General features: G+C 33.5%; 2 protein-coding genes and 2 non-coding genes across 5 annotated transcripts; 1 reads left to right on the top strand and 3 right to left on the bottom strand.

Annotated features, from left to right (window-relative positions):
- Window positions 1-219: 219 nt before the first annotated feature.
- Window positions 220-10,179, bottom strand: UBP14 (ubiquitin-specific protease 14). The gene is made up of 20 exons (XM_011099658.3): window positions 9,851-10,179; window positions 9,213-9,384; window positions 8,540-8,652; window positions 8,065-8,401; window positions 6,708-6,802; window positions 6,128-6,261; window positions 5,991-6,047; window positions 5,803-5,880; window positions 4,401-4,455; window positions 4,279-4,317; window positions 3,967-4,047; window positions 3,370-3,568; window positions 3,218-3,275; window positions 3,021-3,143; window positions 2,709-2,797; window positions 2,517-2,606; window positions 1,704-1,862; window positions 1,481-1,602; window positions 1,249-1,372; window positions 220-845 (listed from the first exon to the last, which is right to left on the bottom strand). The coding sequence occupies exons 1-20, from the start codon at window positions 9,944-9,946 to the stop codon at window positions 667-669; spliced, it is 2,400 nt and encodes a 799-aa protein (XP_011097960.1). The 5' UTR covers window positions 9,947-10,179; the 3' UTR covers window positions 220-666.
- A 3,688-nt stretch (window positions 10,180-13,867) lies between these two features.
- On the top strand, window positions 13,868-15,476 carry LOC105176778 (uncharacterized). 2 transcript variants are annotated; one of them, XM_088877256.1, is made up of 2 exons: window positions 13,868-14,313; window positions 14,595-15,476. In XM_088877256.1, the coding sequence occupies exons 1-2, from the start codon at window positions 14,125-14,127 to the stop codon at window positions 15,228-15,230; spliced, it is 825 nt and encodes a 274-aa protein (XP_088733382.1). In that variant the 5' UTR covers window positions 13,868-14,124; the 3' UTR covers window positions 15,231-15,476. The 2 variants fall into 2 exon arrangements, with proteins under 2 accessions (XP_088733382.1, XP_088733383.1); XM_088877257.1 differs by having other exon boundaries at window positions 14,506-15,476.
- Window positions 15,477-16,237: 761 nt separating this feature from the next.
- Window positions 16,238-16,319, bottom strand: TRNAS-AGA (transfer RNA serine (anticodon AGA)). Its single transcript has one exon. It is a non-coding gene; the product is annotated as a tRNA-Ser (tRNA).
- A 2,399-nt stretch (window positions 16,320-18,718) lies between these two features.
- Window positions 18,719-18,800, bottom strand: TRNAS-AGA (transfer RNA serine (anticodon AGA)). The gene has a single exon. It is a non-coding gene; the product is annotated as a tRNA-Ser (tRNA).
- Window positions 18,801-19,851: the final 1,051 nt, after the last annotated feature.

Raw genomic sequence — 19,851 nt, 5'->3', positions numbered from 1 at the left:
TTGAATTTGGGATGTCAGTTTTTACCTCCCAAATCCCAATTTTGTGTTTTTTCTAAATAAAGGATATCTTCCATGTAGGAAGCCCACATAACGGCACCTGGTTTTCTCTTTGGCAAAGGAGACCACAAACACCTCCTTTAGAAGGCACATGTACCTAATTAAAGTCGGCTCACAAGGTGATTAAAAAAACGCAAAACAAACTATAAACCAACATTGAAATTTGTTCGTTGGAAGCTTTCCACTCCACAACTGGAGAACTAATCAATTTCAAGTTGTCAAACCTTCCAACAGCCCTGCCATCCCTATTAGAGTTTTACTAACAAATAGAGCCAACAGACGAAGATAAAATATGTCACAATTCCTAAATTTGATATGGGGAGAACACCTGAGTTCATATCCCCCATGTATCAGAATATAATCACAAAAGATATTGACCAAGTTAAGTTTCACAGAAGAACAAAACATAAATATTGGTATATGATCGCTCATGTCTCTTGCAGAGAAACTGTAATGGGTCGAGAATTATGAGAAGCTTTACTCACACCTCAAGCCTGGACTTCAAAATCACTCAAGAAAACGAGCGTGGCCTACAGATTCAAAGGTTTGCTTGAAGCATGTTTTCAACCATTTCCCTGGCTAATTCTTCAGCAGCTGCGCCTCAAGTAATCAACCATCAATTCTCTCAAAGAAGTACAAGTATCCCATGTCGATCGGTGGGTTCTTGGAAACACCAACTTTATCATCGTTGAAAATCACCCACCTACCATCTTTGTAGATATGAGCAACGTAATGCCCGCAGTGCGTGGATGTGCCAATGTGGCTCACTAATCCAATAAGCCGGTATCCTGAAGAGGCAACAGATAAGCCTTAAAACAAATGCTATAATGTCCACTATCAGGCAGCACAAAGTTCCATCCCCAAAATTATATCAAACATGATTACGATCCACCACCACATAACCAAAGTATATTCAAAACACCAAATATCCACTCACTCCACATCCCTGAAAACCTTTCTTTTTCTTATACAGGGAGGGGGAAACACTCGGGAAAAAAGAAGGAAAATTAATGTCCTTTCAAGCGTAGACAAAAATCTACAAGATATTCGGTGAATATCCAAGTTCCCTCACCTGCCTTTTCTAGATCCACAAACCGAAGTTTTTTACATGCTCCAGATATGGAAAGAAAAAGCATTTCAATAATGTCTAGGACATAAGGAGTTTGTAAAGAAGGAATACGAAGAACTAACTTCCTTGTCCATCAGGCAGAGCAGCATCAACCTCCGTGCCACTACTACTAGGTGTAGTATCCATGTTTGTAATACCAGAGGGAGGATTAAATATCCATTCCGTGGCTTTCTCAATGTCACCACCCTGTAAACAACAAAGTACTTGTATTATAACTTCAGCAATTCGTTTAACCTGTAATAGTTCACTCAAAGAATCAGAAAAATCAAAACAGTCTGGTATAAAGTATTTTACCGATGCCTGCAGAGCCTTCCGTGCAACTTCTTCATCAAAACCAAATGATATTAACGTATCAACCTTTGATGGATCAATATAAGGAGCACTCTTTTGCGCTTTTCCAATAGGCTCATCGATATCTGGGAAAAGATTAAGTATAATGCACTTGAGTACAAAAACTAAGAGAAACTAATAACTTACATAAACTGGTCTCAGCAAGGCTAATCCTGATGTGGAATACCTGGATCATTCATATGGTTAAGTAACCAATTCATTGCTTCTTCCACTCCAGCATTGGAGGTGCTGATAGCAGCCTTTTGACAATGAAGATATTGAAATCCCATTGACACAAGTTGGGCAACAATATCCTCATTGGCATTTAATCCATCATCCTCAGCAGCTGGACATACAGACAGGAAATATAAAACAGCAATCTATACGGCATGCTGGGGCAGAGGAAATAAACATAGAAAGGTAGAAAATTAATAAGTCGTGTCACCCTTTGCAGTTTTTCATTAAGATACATTATGAGGATGATAACCATGTAACCATTCCATAAACTTGAAAGCTGTAAGACAACTTCAAAGGCTGGAATCAGGAAACATCAGCTAATTAAGGATTACATTCACCATGCAAAAATAAGGTTTCCCCAAGATGGGTCCACTCGGAAAGGTTATTGACACTCTGTTTTTCATTTCAAAGCGATCCACTAGGACTACTGGATGATACATATCACATGCACAATCAACTTCAGAAAGATCCATGAAAATCAAAAAGCATTTCAGATAAGTAGAGCTGAAAAGGATCCTCTGACACAACATTTTTACCAGCTTGACAATGCATAACAGGAGACATGACAATAAGTATGATGAGTAATACGCATCAGAAAGCAAATTGACACATGTGAAATTTCTTATATCGGGTCAATGTCTAAAAAAATCAACAAATCTTCTTTACACGTCTAAAATCATTAAGATTTAAACAATATTAAAAGAATAAAAATACAAATGAAGAGTTAAGCATACAGAAGGGGCAGTTCTAAAAGAGTACATACCGCAATCAGGTAACAATTCTTCCCCAGGTTGAAGACCTTTGCTGCGCATATTACTGATGTCTATGGTATCAGGAACATCAATATAGACGTCTACAACACCAACCCAGACAAATCAAAACTAACTATCATCATAAGTAAATTCCACAAAATTGCTAAAAAATGAATAGTAATTAAAGCTACATGAGAACACACCAAGTTTTTTTGGGACCCAGCCTGCCTCCAGGACGAATTTTCTCATATGCAATACCAGATAATTGGGAAATGAAGTCAGACCAGCAGTTCTGCAAATACAAAGTAAGTATACATTAGATGTGGAATATAAACAAAAGCCAAATACTCAGCCTAGAGTTACTTCATCTTTTCATCTTGTTCAGCATATGTGCGAACAGTACAAACGCTGCGTGCATTTGAGGATAAGCCAGAGAGGAACAGAGGATAGCAGATGCAAAAACCAAGTTCCTTCTTTTCCTTGGGAGGTCACATGATGGGAAGGAGAAAACTCACTTGATCGCAGTTGTCTTGGCATTTAATGCGGTGCTATAAAAATCATGCAACTCCTCAGGCGCAGAAAAACAATCCAAGCAGTCCATCAATGGTACCCTTGGGCGAACAATTTCATTCGAAGACCTACAACAGAAGACATATATAGTAAGGCACGAAACAAGCTGAATGCATACAAGAATAGGACAGTTTTAACTCACAGTTCCTCCCCCCTTGCATTCTTCTCAGCTTTCAACTTTTGGAAATCCTCTAATTCTTCTGATATATCAAGAAAAATGTGGTTTTAAGATTAAAGGATTCACAATTGAGACGATGTAATAACATCAAGCTTGGAATAATGAAGTGAACTCACTTTTGTTTGTAGCTTTGTGGAGTGGAATATTTAGTGAAAGAATATAGTCATATCTTTTGTTATACGCAACTTTGCCTGAGGAACATTGCAATCGCTCTTCAATGCCAAACTTGAAACTCCTTGCAGGATCAAAGTTGGGATTCCCTGAGTTGTTCCGCTCAACTTGATCAATAAGATGCAGGAAGAACTCCAAAGCATCCTATATTAGACTTTCTTGTCAATCAACAATAGTAAACATGCAGCAATTATATATGATACAACTGTAGAAAGTGAAGAATAAAAATTGAGCTTTTAAAGGTAAAACAGAATTCCCATCTTATGCGACATCTCATAATGAAATTGTCAGACAACAAGGACAAACATAATAGTGATTCTACTACATGTTTACTCCTGCTCAACTGATCCAGAGTGCAACTATTTCACACTTTCCAGGCAACTCACAGTTTCTATAAAGTTGTAGAACAACGAGGTACTAACACATCATTCACAAAATGTCAGTAAAAGTTGCAAGATCAACTTAACCAAGTTGTGTACTAACAGTGCTGTCATTTCAAAAAGGATTTATTTATTAATAACAATCCAACCATGTAAGCATACCTGTTGTCTCATAGTTGAAAATTCAGGATGTTTTGCAGCAATTACGGACTTGAACATTCGAGGAGGGATTCCTTCTTGTTTCTGAAAGTTGGAGCCAGTCAAACACTCAGGATTAGAGAGCCAAATGCCCTTTATATAACACTGTAGTGAAAACCTTAAAACATCAATTCTTTGAACTACTTCAGTGTTACAACTGTATATTCTTTTCTTAAAAAGCTCCCTTATAGACCACTAATACTTTGATAATTTGAGAAGATCCAGAAGTAAAGATACACATTAATAAAGTGGATGCCAAACCAAACAGGTACTCACAGCAGTTAGAGTAGTCTGTGACGCATCTCCATCATCTTTCTGAATGAGGGGAAAAAGGTAGTTTCTATCAGCAGAACAGAGGAATCCATAAAGCAGAAGTAAAGAGAAGGAAATGAACATACCTTTGCGGCCGGAATGGAATATTTACCAGAAAGCAATCCATGAGCTAGTTTCGTTCTGCATAAAAAAATGATGCTTTATTCAATAAATGGCTGCAACAGTGTAAAAAAAGTAAAGCAAGATATATAGTTTTACAATCACCAGTCTCCAGTGCACTAAACTAAATAAAATATTTAATTGACAACTACGACGAGACATGAAGGATGTTCAACACATCATCAAAGCAGATAACAGTTCAAGGAATCACCAAGAAATGCAGAACACTAAGTAAGCACATTCTGTGTAACCAAAAGAAAGAGAAGAAACTTTTATGTCAGAGAGGTACTACATGAATTCACAAGTGAAAACAACAACCAACAATAATCACATTCCCTCCCAATATTCTTTTCCTATAGTAAAGTCCTGCTATGTCATCACTAGAACTTCCTTGTGCCAGGAACCAAGTCAATGTGGCATTCTGTATTAGATCCTATCTATGATCATCTCTTACTTCCAACTAGACCCACCCCCATCCTAAATCCAAAAGCACAGATAAAATTTGTGCATGGACTAATCCATTTGTGAAGCTAAAGAAGGAAAATACACTCAATTTCTAAAATCAAGATTTCCTCATCACCTAACTCCAACTGATGCCCTCTATTCAAAGTCACCTTCCAGGATTATTAAACCATAAAAAATTGTTTTGTCTGGCTGATCCAGATCTTCACTCAATATTCAAGTTCTCCAGACTCGTTAATTCTCAAACTTCTTTTGTAATTTTATGAAAAATATCATCAATACAAATATCATATTATTAAAAATTCATTACAAAATGAAGCAGACCAAACATCTATTAGATGTCAAGCTACAACAGTGGGTAAGACAAAGTTCCACATAAAGAAGTTCATCATTTGACATAAAGCAATCATTTCTCTGCCGATGTTCAGCGTATTCTCCATCATAACAAAGTGGGTAGTTCCTATTCCAATAGTTACAAGAGAGAAATCTCCCAATCTTTTGGATCTCCGTCATTGTGTTCAAATGTGCTTTGGGATCAATATGGAGCTAAGCATGTAGGATTTTGGGCCATTTGTAGCATTTGTAAAGACATGCACAACCCTTCAACGAAGATATATGAACTCAACTACACCATTATTTACAGCACTACTTCTCCATCAGTACTGTGCTTGAAAAGTTCCCGCTTTTTGCAGCCTCATACAAGCAGAGAAGACTTATTACCACTACTAACATCCAGCATTATCATTTATACGTTCCTTTGATTCCCAGTCGTCCATGAATAATGTGCAAAAGATTGAAAAGAGGTTAATCATAATAATTGCAAGAGCCCCTGGTGTCAAATTCTAAACTCAGAAGGGAACACTAAAAATAATCTTTTCAATTTTTTTCAAAAAAAAAGTTACTTACAGTTGTGTATTTAGATCTACAGTTGGATCAGCTGGAGCTGTATCAAAAGCCACCTTCAAGCCTTGATCCAAGTAGTATCTAGGAAGAAAATCACAAAGAAACCATAAATCCTTAAGAACCCATGTAACAGATAGCTCAATTCATGTCAAAAGTCGATTACTATCCGAAACCACAGTGCAGTAACTGACCGTGAACAGAAGCCACGTGTGGAGAACACGACTTGCATAGTTGCAGCCAAGTAACAACTGCAAAGCAAACAATTAGGAAAGAAGATACCAGTAATGATATGAGAATGCAGTTTTATTAGCACAAATATTAACAAAACCTGTTGCCAAGATTAACAAGTCCTGTGTAACCTGGTCCAAACAGTGGCTCAACTTCCTGTCCACTCTCTTGAATGCGGTTCCAGTCGAAATTGGTGTTCTGATCAAGTTCTCTCTCAGCCGTTGTCATTTCAGTCTAATATGTTACCAAGACCAATTCCACAAGTGGTTACAATTTTAACAACATAGGAAGCTATGAAGTAGTAAAATACAATGATGATGATGATGATGAAGACGACGAAAAAATTGATAAGGAATACCAACCAAAAATAAATAAATTTTATTTGAGACATCCCATGGACCAGAAAGGTTAGAAAGTGTGTTCAGAATTAGAAACCACTATGTAAAGAAAGTAAATGGCTGTGTTCTACACTTCTTTGGATTGTGCTAGGAATACAGTCACTAGAAAAAGGAACTAAGAGACTGCACTCTCAGACAAATAGCTTTTCTTGATATAAAGTTGGCAAATCATGTTTACTCGTATCCTTCTGCTCCAACAACTGCTAAATTCTGCATGCACTGTAGTACCCACTTTGCACCAACAATAGGACATGTTATATGCATGAATTTCCAGCCTCTTACCTTTTGCAAGGATGAAAAGTCAATACCAAAGTGTTGCAAATGCTGTGCTAGAAGTGGGTCAACAACACTTGCATCCTCGTCATAAGAGTAAACATCTGAGCTGCCAAAGTTTGAACTTCATGATTATATATGAAAAAGTAACAAAGGCAATTAACTCAGAAAAATAGGCCACAGACTAGAGTTCTGATGTTCAACTTCTTAACCACATCTTAAATTAGGGTAAATTACAACCACCCCCTAAGGTTTGCATAATTACAAATACCTCATTTGTTGTTTGAGAAATTACAAATACTCCACCTGATTTTAATGTCCATCTAACGATGAGCCCATTCCGTTAGCCTCCGTTAGGGTTTTATCCAATTTTAGTAGTGAATGGACCAAGATGCCCTTTTGTATTATAAATTATAATTTCATATATTTTATAATTTTCTAACATATTTTTATGAACTATTATTCCCTTTAAATTATTTATTTTACCCACCCTTAAATTTTTTTACATTTTTCCAAATATTTTTTTAAAATTCAGCAAGGGTAAAATAGTAATGTCCACTTCACCGTTTAGAGGCTACATAATTATTTTCCATTTGGGGGGCTCTTTGTAACTTTCATTGTAATGAGGGGCATTCATAATTATGCAAAAAACTCAAGAGAGGTAGTTGTAATTTACCCTTAAATTACCAATATTTATGCTAACTTGTTGATATTGCTAACATGAACGCCAAACAGAAGTTAAGTAACTAAATCTAAGACAACTAATTTACCAAATACCAAGCAAACTAACATTGGTCAAACAAATAATGGCAGTATCGAATTCTATGTGCCATCATAATGGTTTGTCTTCAATGTCTATGTGTCATCATAATGGTTTGTCTTCAATATATACCACATCAACTAGATAACCAACTCTCGCTCCTCCATCCACATTCTTAATTTGAATCTTATGATACTAACTGAAATAAAGGAGGAAAAGAATGAGGTTGAATGAAAAAGAGCATCACTTGGAAGGGAAAAATCAGACTGACTACTAATTCCAACAAAATTACCTCCCACCTACAGATCCAAATACAGTGACATTAAAGACAAATGCAAGGTAAGGAAATTGAAACAGAACAGTTGTTCCCAATTTCTGTATCAAATTTTGCTAAATAATACCCATCAAAATGCGTAACACGCCCTAAAACAGGTCACTTGAAGTCAGTCATACTAGATTCTATATGCCACTGACCTGTGTAACTCAAAAAGCAGATAAGTTCGAAATACAGTCACTATCTATACTTGAAGTTTGCAAGCATGAGAGCTGTAAAAGAATGACGAATTGCAAGCACGATATAAATAACAGAGAGAAAACAGGCGTTACCTGCTGCCTCTAAGTCAGCAGTTATTGTTCCAAGTTTTACAGCAAGAGGATATTTGGTCACATTGTAATGGTTAACTGCATGGTCGTTGCCCCCACTTCCATCCCAATTTCTTCTACCACAGAGGATTGATCCATCTGTTAAATTTAACCAAAGGTTGTCAGTCTTCTCACACTTTTCACACTTCCAGCCAGATGGAGGAACAATGACCCCATTGTCAAGCTGTTTTAATTCCATGGCATGTTTGCTTATGATTTTTGTATCGGCAGTCCAGGCAGCAACTTGCTCTTTCTTCTCCACACCCACACTCATAATGATAGCATCAACTGCTAATCTAACCTGCAAGTACAGCGAAAATGTAACAAGCCAAAAAAGAAAACATTTAGCAAGTGAACATACACCCACTGAGTTACCTATATAATACATGCATGCAAAATATATAATATAACAAATTCAATTAAAAGTCGGAGAAAGTACCTTTTCTGGCAACTCTACCCATGGAAAAGGAAGGGTAACGTAATCTGGTAAAATTACAATTTCATAGCTCTGCTCATACACTGGGTCATTGTTATCAAATCCTCCTTCAACACCTACAAACAAAAAAAAAATATGATTTACAGAGAACTATAGAACTATACACAGGAATCTACTTCTAGATATAGTACCATCATGGTACTCCAATGAATGAGACTAGCAAAGAACTATCAAGAATCCACAAAAAATGTAGCACTTGAAGCATCTGATAGGAATACAAGAGAATGGGCAACAAGTGGAGCTAATCCCAATTCCTTAGCCAAACAGGTTAAAAGAGCCTTATCCTAAACTATATGCATGCCCTATATCTAAAAACAAAATAAATCAGCACCTAAATTATCTCTTCCTTTAAATATTGTTTCGTTTTTCTTTCCTTTTCTTGCCATGCATATGATGTGAAAGAATACCATCTCTCCATTATCACTATCGGACACATCAGATCACTCAGTCCAAAAGCATCAATCCTCAACAAATACCAAATAATTAATTACATACTTAGGGCCTCTTAAGCGTTTAAATCATGGGGCTGCATGGTATTACAAGTAGAGCCATTGAACACTTCAATGGTGAAGGACTTGCACTTAAAATAAAAGCACTGCACTTTAACTCTCAGTACCTATAGCTAGAAGTGTTGGTTTCTTTGATGGCCTATCTTCAGAAACTAGCTTTTGGGTCTCTTTGATGTGCAGATAAACAGGGTTTCCAGTCTTCTCATAGTTCCAATGCACGAAGTCCTTGCCGAATGCGAGAAATGAATTCATGTCCACAAACAGACCACCCTCTGATTTCTGTGAAAAAGAAAAAATAAATGGAAAAAGCATTATGGTTAAAGAATTTACAGGAAAAATGAGCATAACACCTTATACAGTACAAGGCAACTCAGGGCAGAGGCGCCCATTACACATTTCAGCTCATCCGCACCTTCCCATTAACAGATGCTTTTACAAACTCCTCCACCGCACAACGCGCTAATACAAGATAAAGTCAAGCATATCAAACGAGCAAAGATGCCACACAAAAGTGTTCTGGCCGCAGCTCTAAACTCGGGCGCCAAACGACAACTCAAAACATTTGATAAACCCTAATTCTTAATGAAGCAACAACTAGCCACAAAAAAGAATTGACACCCAACGCGAGAAAATATTACAGAAACGGCAGCAAACAAGTTATCCATGCCTTCAAATAATACACACAGTTCACATATACATAATCACAACAAAACAATAGCGAGTAAAATTCAGAGCAAACAAATACCGGAGTATCAAACGAAATGCAGCACTCCTCCTTGTAGATGCGATTGGTAGGCTCTGGAATCCGAACCCGCGAGAGATTCGATCGCAGCAGCTCCATGGACCTTTTCTTTCCTAATAAAAGAAGTCACTCGACTAGAATTCCTCCCTCCACAAGCAGCCCAAACCAAAGTCCCTAGAGCGAGAAAGAGGCGAGAAAATGGCGTAGAATCGAGTGCCTGTATCTGTATGTATAGGCGAATATATTCTTTGCCCTAAGTCTCGGCAATGGAATCGCCTTTGGCGTCGTTTTCTAGTCTTCGTTGTGAGTATTCTCACCTTCTTATGAACTATGATGATGGGTGTGCTCATAGAGGGGAAGGCGGCCACTGGAAGTCGCGTTTTCATTTAAACAGCGACTTCAATGTGACTCCAGAAAGACAATTGCAGGGCTCGAGGGGGTAGAATTTTCTTCTTTTTATTCTTTTTAATTATTTTAATAAATAATCAAAAACTACGTTAATTTTACATTTGGATCGATGGAATTGAATTTGAACGACTCATTTAAAAAAATAATTTAAAATAACTCTATATTAAAAGTATTTGAATTTTATTAGAGCGCATTTGGATTGATAAATTTGAATTTGAAGGAACGACTTTAAATAACTCCAATTAAAAATAAAATAAAATCCATCAATATTTCAATAAAATATAGTTCACAATTAGATTTAAAGTATTTAAAATCTTTTAATTAAAATTATTCAAACAAAATCAGATGATTTGTTATTAAGGATTTGAAATCCTTCAATCCAAATACAACCTTAATATTAAACAGAATATAGTTCAAATTTAAAAGTGAAAGATTTATAATTCTTTGAATTTAAAAGTATTCAAACAAATTCAAACGAGTATGACTAGGGATTTGAAAACCATGTATCTAAATCCATCAATTCAGATGCAGTCTACTTATTTGCTTTTGTCTTTATCGCAACAAATAATTCAATATGTTTTAATTGTATTTTTTTTTTTTTTAAATGGGTGAGTCGTGTAATGATTTTTACGCTTTTTAGAGTGTATGTATAATTTTTTAAAAAGTATGAATGATTTTTATAAATGATACCAATATTTCTGGTGAATGTATATTTATTCAAAAGGTATTGGTTTGAAATGTACTGAAATTGCTATTTTTTCTAATTTAGTAAGTTAGATTCCATATATTTATATTACAAATTGTAGTAAAAAGAAGAAGAAAAAATTGGATGCTTCGGCTCAGGTAAAAAGCTCACATATTAATGCAGATTAGATTTTTTTTAATTCTAAATCATACAACATCTTTTATTTCGTTCGACATATATGTACCTATGACACAATGACCCATCAGACTTAAAAGTTACTAACCTAGCTCCAAAGTGCCATTGGTTAATTATCGTCGCATCCTATTCAATGTTTTGAGATCGAGATTGTTTGTCGAATCAAAAAAAATAAATGGATCATTTTCGATTGATGGGTTAGTTGTGATCGGATCGATGACGTCATATTTATGTTATAAATAACAAATAATATTAATATACTTAAAAATCTCTTCTTTTTTTTTTTTTTGCATTTCACTCTTTTTCTTTAATATTAATATTCAATATGATATATCATATAATAAAATAAATTTAAAAATAAAAAAATTCAAATACAAGCAGTATTGCACAAAATAAATATATCAAAGTTTGAATAATAAAAGTGAAGCCAAAATCCTCTTTCGACGAAAAAAAAAAGAAATCAAGCTACAAAAAGACAAACCGTCCGAACCGCTTGACCCATCACCGGTTCAAGCGGTTCAGCGGTCAAACCACGGATATAGCGATTTTTGCCACCTAATTAGTTTCTTCTGATTTCACCTAAACGGGTCGGCGATTTGAACGGTCGATCAACTATTTTAAAAAAAAATATAGGACTAGATATACTGATATGTTTAATTACACGACTAAATTTATTTAGCACATATTATTATGACTAAATTTGTTAACATCATTATATTTAAAGAATAAAATGTGTTTATCCAAAAAAAGAAAGACTAAAAGTGATACACCCCTATAAATACAGGATTAAAAATGAATGAACTTACAATTTTTTTTTATATAGTATCTTATTATATGAATAAACATACATTTTTTTAAAAAAATAAATTTACTCAACAAACGATCTTAATAGCAATCATTTTGTTAAGAAGCTTTTTTAAAAAACAATCGTGAATATATACAGAATATATATATATATATATAATAATTGTAAAACAGAAAGTTTATGGAATTTAAAGAATTCTCTAACTCCACAATGTGCTCAATATCGATTTCTACAATGATAAATTTACATAATTATAATAAAAGGTTACTCGTCAATTATTTATATATCAGAATACCCATTAAATATTTTAGAATTTTAATTTTACCAATGACAATTTTTTTTTTCCCAGGACCAACATTTGACTTGTAACCGGACTTGTCTTCCAAGTCAGTGCCGAGCTAGAGGCGCAGTGGGTCAGTTGGATGTAATATTAGAGTAGAAGTCGGCGAAATCGGTCCAAAATGCATAACATTAGAAAAAAAATTACTATTTGCAAATTACTAAAATTATAGTAAATAATTATTATTAATTATGATTAAATAAAAATTAATATAAAAATTTTAGATCATCCATCATAAAAATTATTTTTGTCATGATTATGAGTCATAACAAATATTTTAGCCACACACGAGAAAATGAAGATAACAGTCATTGCGTGGCTGTAACCAATGACTATTTATTACGATTATTTACTTTTAATTATGTAATTCAACTAGTCATAATCAAATATTAAAATTTCTCTAGTGTAACCACATAAAAAAAGGGATAATTACATTCTCTACCCCTAAATTCGGTGTAATTACACCTAAACATCTTGTATTTTGAAAAATTAGATCTAACATTCCTGGGGTTTGCTTTCGTCTAATAAATAAATTCATTCATTGTCAAAATTTACAGAAGTTGCTGTAACTGAAAAAAAACTCGGAAAAAAAATAATCTATATTTACCTCCCACAATTGACTTATTACTAATTTATTGCAAGTTAGATACTTAAAAAAATATGATATTGGTGACAAACTATCAAGTGTTAATTATCATTAATAGCACATATTAAGTGACAATAATTTTTATATTGTCACTATATGATGCGTATAAAATTGTCACTAATAACAATTAGTGACAACTATTATTTGGTGACATTAGATCGTTATCATACATGAGTCACTAATTGTATTCAATGACTTTGTGCACATTTTTATCATTAATTCATGTTAATAATAATTTTTATTAAACAATAACGATTATTAAAATCATGAATTTTTTTATTGTGACAAAATTAACATTCTTGTCATTAAATATGTATAATTAATGACAACATTAAAATTGTCACTTTGTGCTTTTTGTCGCTAATATTCTATTTCCTTGTAGTGAGATACATCTTTTTATAATCAAATTATTATCATACGTCTTCATGCATTATTTTTTCAGTTATAAAGGTAATTTAGGCGAAAAAATAGTTTAACCTACAATAAGTCAATTAAGAATAAATATAAATTTTCATTCAGTTTTTAATATAATTTCAGCAAATTCAGTGAATTTTATCTGTAGAGGGACTTATTTATCGAACGAAAGCAAATTTTAGAGATATTAAATTTAATTTTTTGAATTATAAAAAAATTTAAATATAATTACACCAAATTTTAGGAAAAAAAAGAATATAATTATCCCTCTAAAAAACAAGGAAAAAGAGAAGCATACATAGAATATTCCATGTGTGGTGCATATGAATTGTTGCTAAATGCAAAGACACATAAAAGAATATTTGCAAAACACCTTAAATTCCCAAGTCCAAAAAGGGCTTGACTTGAGAGACGACAGTAAAATTAGACAAAATCCGACAGTTGGTGTCCAAACAAGGTAAAATAGAAAAAATCCTCTCATGTCCTGCTCAGCATCAGATATTGACGAGCGCCAAAGCCGGCCGGCCCTCCTCCTCCTTCCTCTCTCTCTCTCTCTCTCTCTCTTGACACGCCACACACACACACTACCAAACACGTTCCTTAGTTTTCTGAGACGCCCCTTCTCCCTTAATATCCGCCACTCTTCGAATATTCTGATTTCCCACCCGCCCTTTCCTCGTAATTCTTCGTTTTCATCGTTGTTTCTCTCCGCCGCTTCTCCATCCCTCTTTTTCCTCACAAAACTTCGGCGCATGCGGCCGTTAATTTGATCAACTAAACTCCCATGATGATGTCGGTCGATCCCACGTCGAAGAAACGTGGAAGGAGCAAACTGTTCACGTGCTTTAAGCCGGTGGTCGTCGACGGTGATCATGAATCAGATGGAGATGATCAGAGTGGCCGGAGATTGAAGAAGAGGGACTCCCAGAGTTTTACTGTCGCCGTCAAGGCCGTTCTCTTCAAGGCCTCGCCGGTAAGATCATGATTTCTTCAAATCAAGAAGTTGGACAAAAAATTTCTTTGCTGTCTTGTTAATTTGAATATTTATGGATTTCTTACCTATTATTAATTCTTGAACCCATTTATTCAAATTTCAACCAACCGCCACTTCACCACTTACCTTAATTTAGTAAACAAAGTAATTAAGGATCATAATTTCCGACAGGCGGATTGTTAATTAATTTACATTTTCAAGCATTAAAGACGGCAAGAAACTGACTGATGAACACGATTATCATCTTCCCCAATGATCAGCTGAAGAGATCCCGGAGTGAAAGCGCAAAGCACGATTTCTATCGCCTGACGAGCAGCTTACATTTAAAAAGCAAAAAGCTCGTCAGGTCCATGAAGAAGAATCTATCATACCCGTCATTCTGGGCCCCCGTCGACAACAGTCTCCGGACAGCTTCATCAACTCGTTCTTCACTATTTTCATCAACCTCATCAAGCCGGCGAACGAACTCCTCATCAGTACTGTCTTCTCCGAGAGCCTCTTTGACCTCACCGGCCAACTCTAGACTGGAAGAAGCCGCAGTGAGCGTGAGAAGGTCTGCGGCTCTTGATTTCAGACAAAGGAGTCCGCCGACGTCAATGATCAACAGTCAGAAACCAATGAGGAAAGATCATGTGGGGAGCAAGGCATGTGTATGTAACCATATTCTTGAAATGTGCGTGCTCTTGGCTTGTTTGATTGCCTTAGTTTTTTGTGGGAAGGCTTTAGCCATAATGACCTGCACTTCGACGTGGTTGTTGATCGGCTCCGGCTGCCAGGGCCGGATGGGGAGGGCCGTCGACTCATTGGAAAACAATGACGTCTTGGACTCGGAGGAGCACAAGAAAATGGTGATCATGAAAGGGTTGTTGGAAAGGAATCGATCTAGGGGACTATAGTTGTGAACTAGTCCAATTTTGTTCCATATGTTTGGTACTTAATTCGGAGCAATATTGGTCCATATTCTTACCTGTTTTTCCCTACACTTTCTTCCATTTTTGTTATGAATTTTTGTCTTTGATGTTGTTTCCAAGAGTTGTATTTCTTGTTTGTGAAGGGGATAAGCGAAGTTTAAGCCCCTTTGTTTGATTTATGACTTGTTTGTTCTTGTATTTGACTTGCGAGGACTATTTTTGTGAACAACATATCTTTGATTTTTAAAGTTACGTATGTTAGTTATCCGCAAACAATGTTAATTATGCATTTTGGCCGGGCTTGTTATTTGATACTCCTTTTTAGCAATTTCATTAATTTCACATATGTATGTTTAACGTTTTCTTCAGGTGTGAATATTGGGGCATGAATTAATTTGACCATTATTATGTAGGGTAAAATGCAATTTTGTTCCACTAACTAAAAGTTATCGGCATAATTTTCAATCCTGTTCAATTTAAAATTTGCAATTGAGGATTGTAATTTTTTTTAATAACATATTTAATTCAAATTTAAAAAAAAAAAGCTAAAAACTTGATCAAAAAATATCACATGCTTTGCACGTGATTAGTTAATTTGACTTTTTTTATTTTTCTTACCACATTTCATGATGTGCCATAAAAAACGCAAGGCAAAAGATACAATTTTGGTCCTTTAGTTAGTCTAAATGTCGTCACTAAGGCAAAAATGTTATCAACAAAATCTCCACAAATTCTCTCCTCCCTTAGAGCGTATAGTGCTCGAGTTGCCTATGTTTGATAGCAAGAAAGAGAGAGAAACAAATAAATATTTATTAAGGGGGAAATTTTAGTTCAGATTGAACTCAGTTGAATTTGAACCAATCATATATTAAATATAATATATTTATTGTGTAATTGGTGTACAGTTAGTGGTATTTAAATGGTATGCCCATAATTAAATGAATTTAGCATCATCTATCTCACTCAGCAAAATGATAAGCCGTAGGTTAAAACGTGAACGGCAGGATTCGAACCTGCGCGGGCAGAGCCCACATGATTTCTAGTCATGCCCGATAACCACTCCGGCACGTCCACTTTCACGTCTGTTTAAGCATTATTATTTTATTTGGCAGAAATTCTGATTTTGGATAATTGATTCTTATAGATAAAATTATAATTTATAGTAGAATTAAAAGTAGATGGTGTTTGAGAAAAAATAATGAAATTGTAAAAGTTAAATTGAATAATTTTTGGTGAAAAAACACTTTCAAAACAAACTTAATTAATTAAGGATCATTTTATCATCATGTATTTAAAAAAGATACTATTTTACTTAATATTTGTATTTGTATTTTGTCATCAAAAATTATTTTTTCCCAAAAAACAATAAATGTTATTTCAAGTAATATATTTTATATTTAATTTTTTAAAGCATTTGTCATATATATTATCAAAATATTGAAACTAATAGAAAATTGAATATTTAATTCAAAAAAATTAATCAGTCATAGCAACTTAATTTATATTTTTATAAGATAGAGGAATACTATTAGATAATATAACAAATAAAATAAAAAACTTGAAAGTACTAAATATGTAAAAGTGTGAATTTTATTAGTGTTAAATTATTTAATAATTTAATATCAACTTTAAATGTGTAATTTTAAGAATAAACTAAAAAGGATGAATTTGAATTATGATTATTGTGATGGGAGTAAAAGAGTTCAATCAGAAGTTGAATTTATTTAAAAAAAAAAGTCAGAGCAATTAGAAACAACCTCTAAGTTGCTTTTAGCTTATAAGTATTGATAAATACATAATTTGTCACATTTTGATGATAATAAAGTCTTCTTATAAAAGTTAAATGTTCCTAATCATATGATATTATTGCATCTTCAGCATAAAAGGTTTAAAGGGAAGCAAATATGGTAAATTTGAGCTAAAAATGGCATTTGAACACACTTAAACAAAGGAGAAAATTGTGCTAGATTTACAGACTCGATTAGATGTGCCCACGCTTAATGTTGCAGTCAACTCTGCAAAAGAAGGAAATATAGCAATTTTTCCTACTAAAGAATGAATGATGTTGAACAAATTGAAAAGATTGCTTGATTCTCAAATATTGTGAGATCTCATTTATATTTATCACTTTTGTTTAATAAGTATTCATTTTATTCTATGTGCTTCATTGCAAATAGTCTGATTATGAATGATGTGGCCAATTATTCATTGTTAAAAAATTTTGTGTAGCTAATTGAACTTGCAAATTCGTAGTTGTTTGTTTACTTCAATAATTAGTAGCGACATAGCATAGTTGATTATGTTATAGTAGTTAATTATGTTATGGAAAATGCATGGTCGAACTTAAATAAAAGACTCGTATAAATTTATCGGTTAGAATTAGACCTTTCTATTTCTTAATGCTGTTAGTGAATTAAATGTTGTGGACGTTTCAGTATTACTCATTATTAGAGAATTAGCTAACAAATGTTCCTTGGCTGACAAAACGATAAGAAAATGTGAGATTGTTAGATCGTATAAATTGCCATAACTAATTTATCTGTTTAAATGATTGACATTTTTGCATCGAGAATCAATAGTGGAATCAAGCCTAAAACCTGACTTTAACCAAAAAAATTTGTCTCATATTTATTCATCTTATTCAATTTTGTCTTTTCAACCTCATCACAATCAACCCCCTGCCCCTCTTTTTAATTTTTTTGAAGGAACCAACTTAAATCCAATCCCCGAGTAATCAACCATACTCACCACTTTTTAAAAATATTTGTAGGAATTTATGTATTAGTTTTTTTCTAAGCTTATTGGCATTTCAGTAAACATTTTAAAATTGATTTTTGACATTTCTATCCCTATACATCATATTTCAAGAAGAAAGAAAGGAAGGAAAAAGACCAATTTAAGGATATTATTGACACACAAAAAAATGGTGCAGCAATATTACAAATTGTTATTTATAAATGAAAATATATTTCTTTTTTATATTTTATAGATTCATGTTGATCAATTGATGCTAACTTGTAGTTTTTTCATATGATATTTTACCCATAAAATGGACTGATATTGTATAATGACGTGCATGTTTTATATGCTTCTGACATCATGTTTGAGATTGCACTGAGATATTAACGAATTCTGATTTGACCAAATAACGTGTTCGACATATTTTGAATTTTTGATGGCTTGTTGCAATTATTTTCAATAAGTAATATGTTTTTTTTTTTATAAAAATGATAATTATATAATTACGTTAACGTTTTAAATATCGAGTAATTGACCAATACATTAGTTGCATTAACGCATCAATACGATGAAGAACTGTGAAGTAAATTATAATAAACTCACATAAAGTGCAAAAAGACACCCACACATCTGATGAAATTGAATCAATGACCTTAAATTTATTTATGGACCTCAACTTTAATCACCAGACTATTAAGAAAAAGGGCAAAATGGAAAAGAAAAAAACACAGGATCGTGAACGGCAGGATTCGAACCTGCGCGGGCAGAGCCCACATGATTTCTAGTCATGCCCGATAACCACTCCGGCACGTCCACTTCATGTCGGTGAGGGTAAATTTCATTAATTAATTAAATGACTATACATCCGCTTACCAATTGCTTAATAACATTCATTCCACAATTCTATGGAGAGAACGTCGCATTAGGAACGGATTGCATATTTGATATGCACGTTATACGTATAATTTATTTTAAAATAAAATATATGATATCGTTTTTATACATATAATATATATCTATTAAACAGAATATAAAATAAAATGAGATAGGAAATAGAAAATTCAATCCCCATTGCGAATTTATGTCCCATTAATAAGTACTAGTAAATAATAGGGTTAATTAAACTTAATTAGCCCCATTGAAAACATGAAGTTACACTGTCTCTTAAAAAAATTTTGAAATTATATTTAAATTCTCTCTAAAAATTCTTCCTTGGCATTTGATAGCCTTCCATTAGAGTTCGGACGAAAAATGGTATCAGTATAAAAAATTAAAAGAAATTATTAATTTTGCCCCTCATTTAGCATTTTTATTTCTATTTTTGTACTTATAAATGGATAAATATAATATATATGTGGATTGAGGTTAACATCATTATAATCACAAAATTACTACATAAGAATGTTAAATGAGGGATAAATTTGAAAATTTATATAATTTTTTAATAACGTCTATGTTTTTCGTTCAAACCCTAACTAAAGGGGTTTAGTCGTTCAGGTGTAAACGATGAATGTTTGAAAGGGATGTAAAGGTAATTTTAAAATTTCTTTAAAAAAAATATAACTTTGTATTTTTGGAGGAAATTTGAATGTAATTAGTCCTAAATAATATATTTCAAATCTAACTTTCATTTAAAGCATACACATTGAAAAAGAAAAAGAAAATAGATTTGAAGTTTCTGGTTTAGTGGATCTTTCCTTTCAAATTTGACATTAGTTTAATACCCATATACAGAGTTCCCTCTTTAATCACACATCCAACACAAAACTAATGTGATGATAATGTAATACATACATAAATATAAATGTGTCTGTACATAATATTTTGAAAGTATACTAAATCAAAATTATGAGCTCTGTCACTGAGA

Source organism: Sesamum indicum, linkage group LG13 (genome assembly GCF_026168435.1).
Source record: "Sesamum indicum cultivar Baizhima isolate 11 linkage group LG13, ASM2616843v1, whole genome shotgun sequence".
In the NCBI taxonomy this organism is placed as follows: domain Eukaryota; kingdom Viridiplantae; phylum Streptophyta; class Magnoliopsida; order Lamiales; family Pedaliaceae; genus Sesamum; species Sesamum indicum.
This window is presented reverse-complemented; position numbering and strand designations above follow the sequence as displayed.

Coding starts and splice junctions, on each gene's coding strand:
- UBP14 (XM_011099658.3), bottom strand. CDS start 9,946: ATGGAGCTGCTGCGATCGAATCTCTCGCGGGTTCGGATTCCAGAGCCT. Junction 3,276..3,369: donor CCACAAAGCTACAAACAAAA/GTGAGTTCACTT, acceptor TTGATATATCAG/AAGAATTAGAGGATTTCCAA. Junction 846..1,248: donor TCTGCCTGATGGACAAGGAA/GTTAGTTCTTCG, acceptor TTGCCTCTTCAG/GATACCGGCTTATTGGATTA.
- LOC105176778 (XM_088877256.1), top strand. CDS start 14,125: ATGATGATGTCGGTCGATCCCACGTCGAAGAAACGTGGAAGGAGCAAA. Junction 14,314..14,594: donor TTCTCTTCAAGGCCTCGCCG/GTAAGATCATGA, acceptor CCCAATGATCAG/CTGAAGAGATCCCGGAGTGA.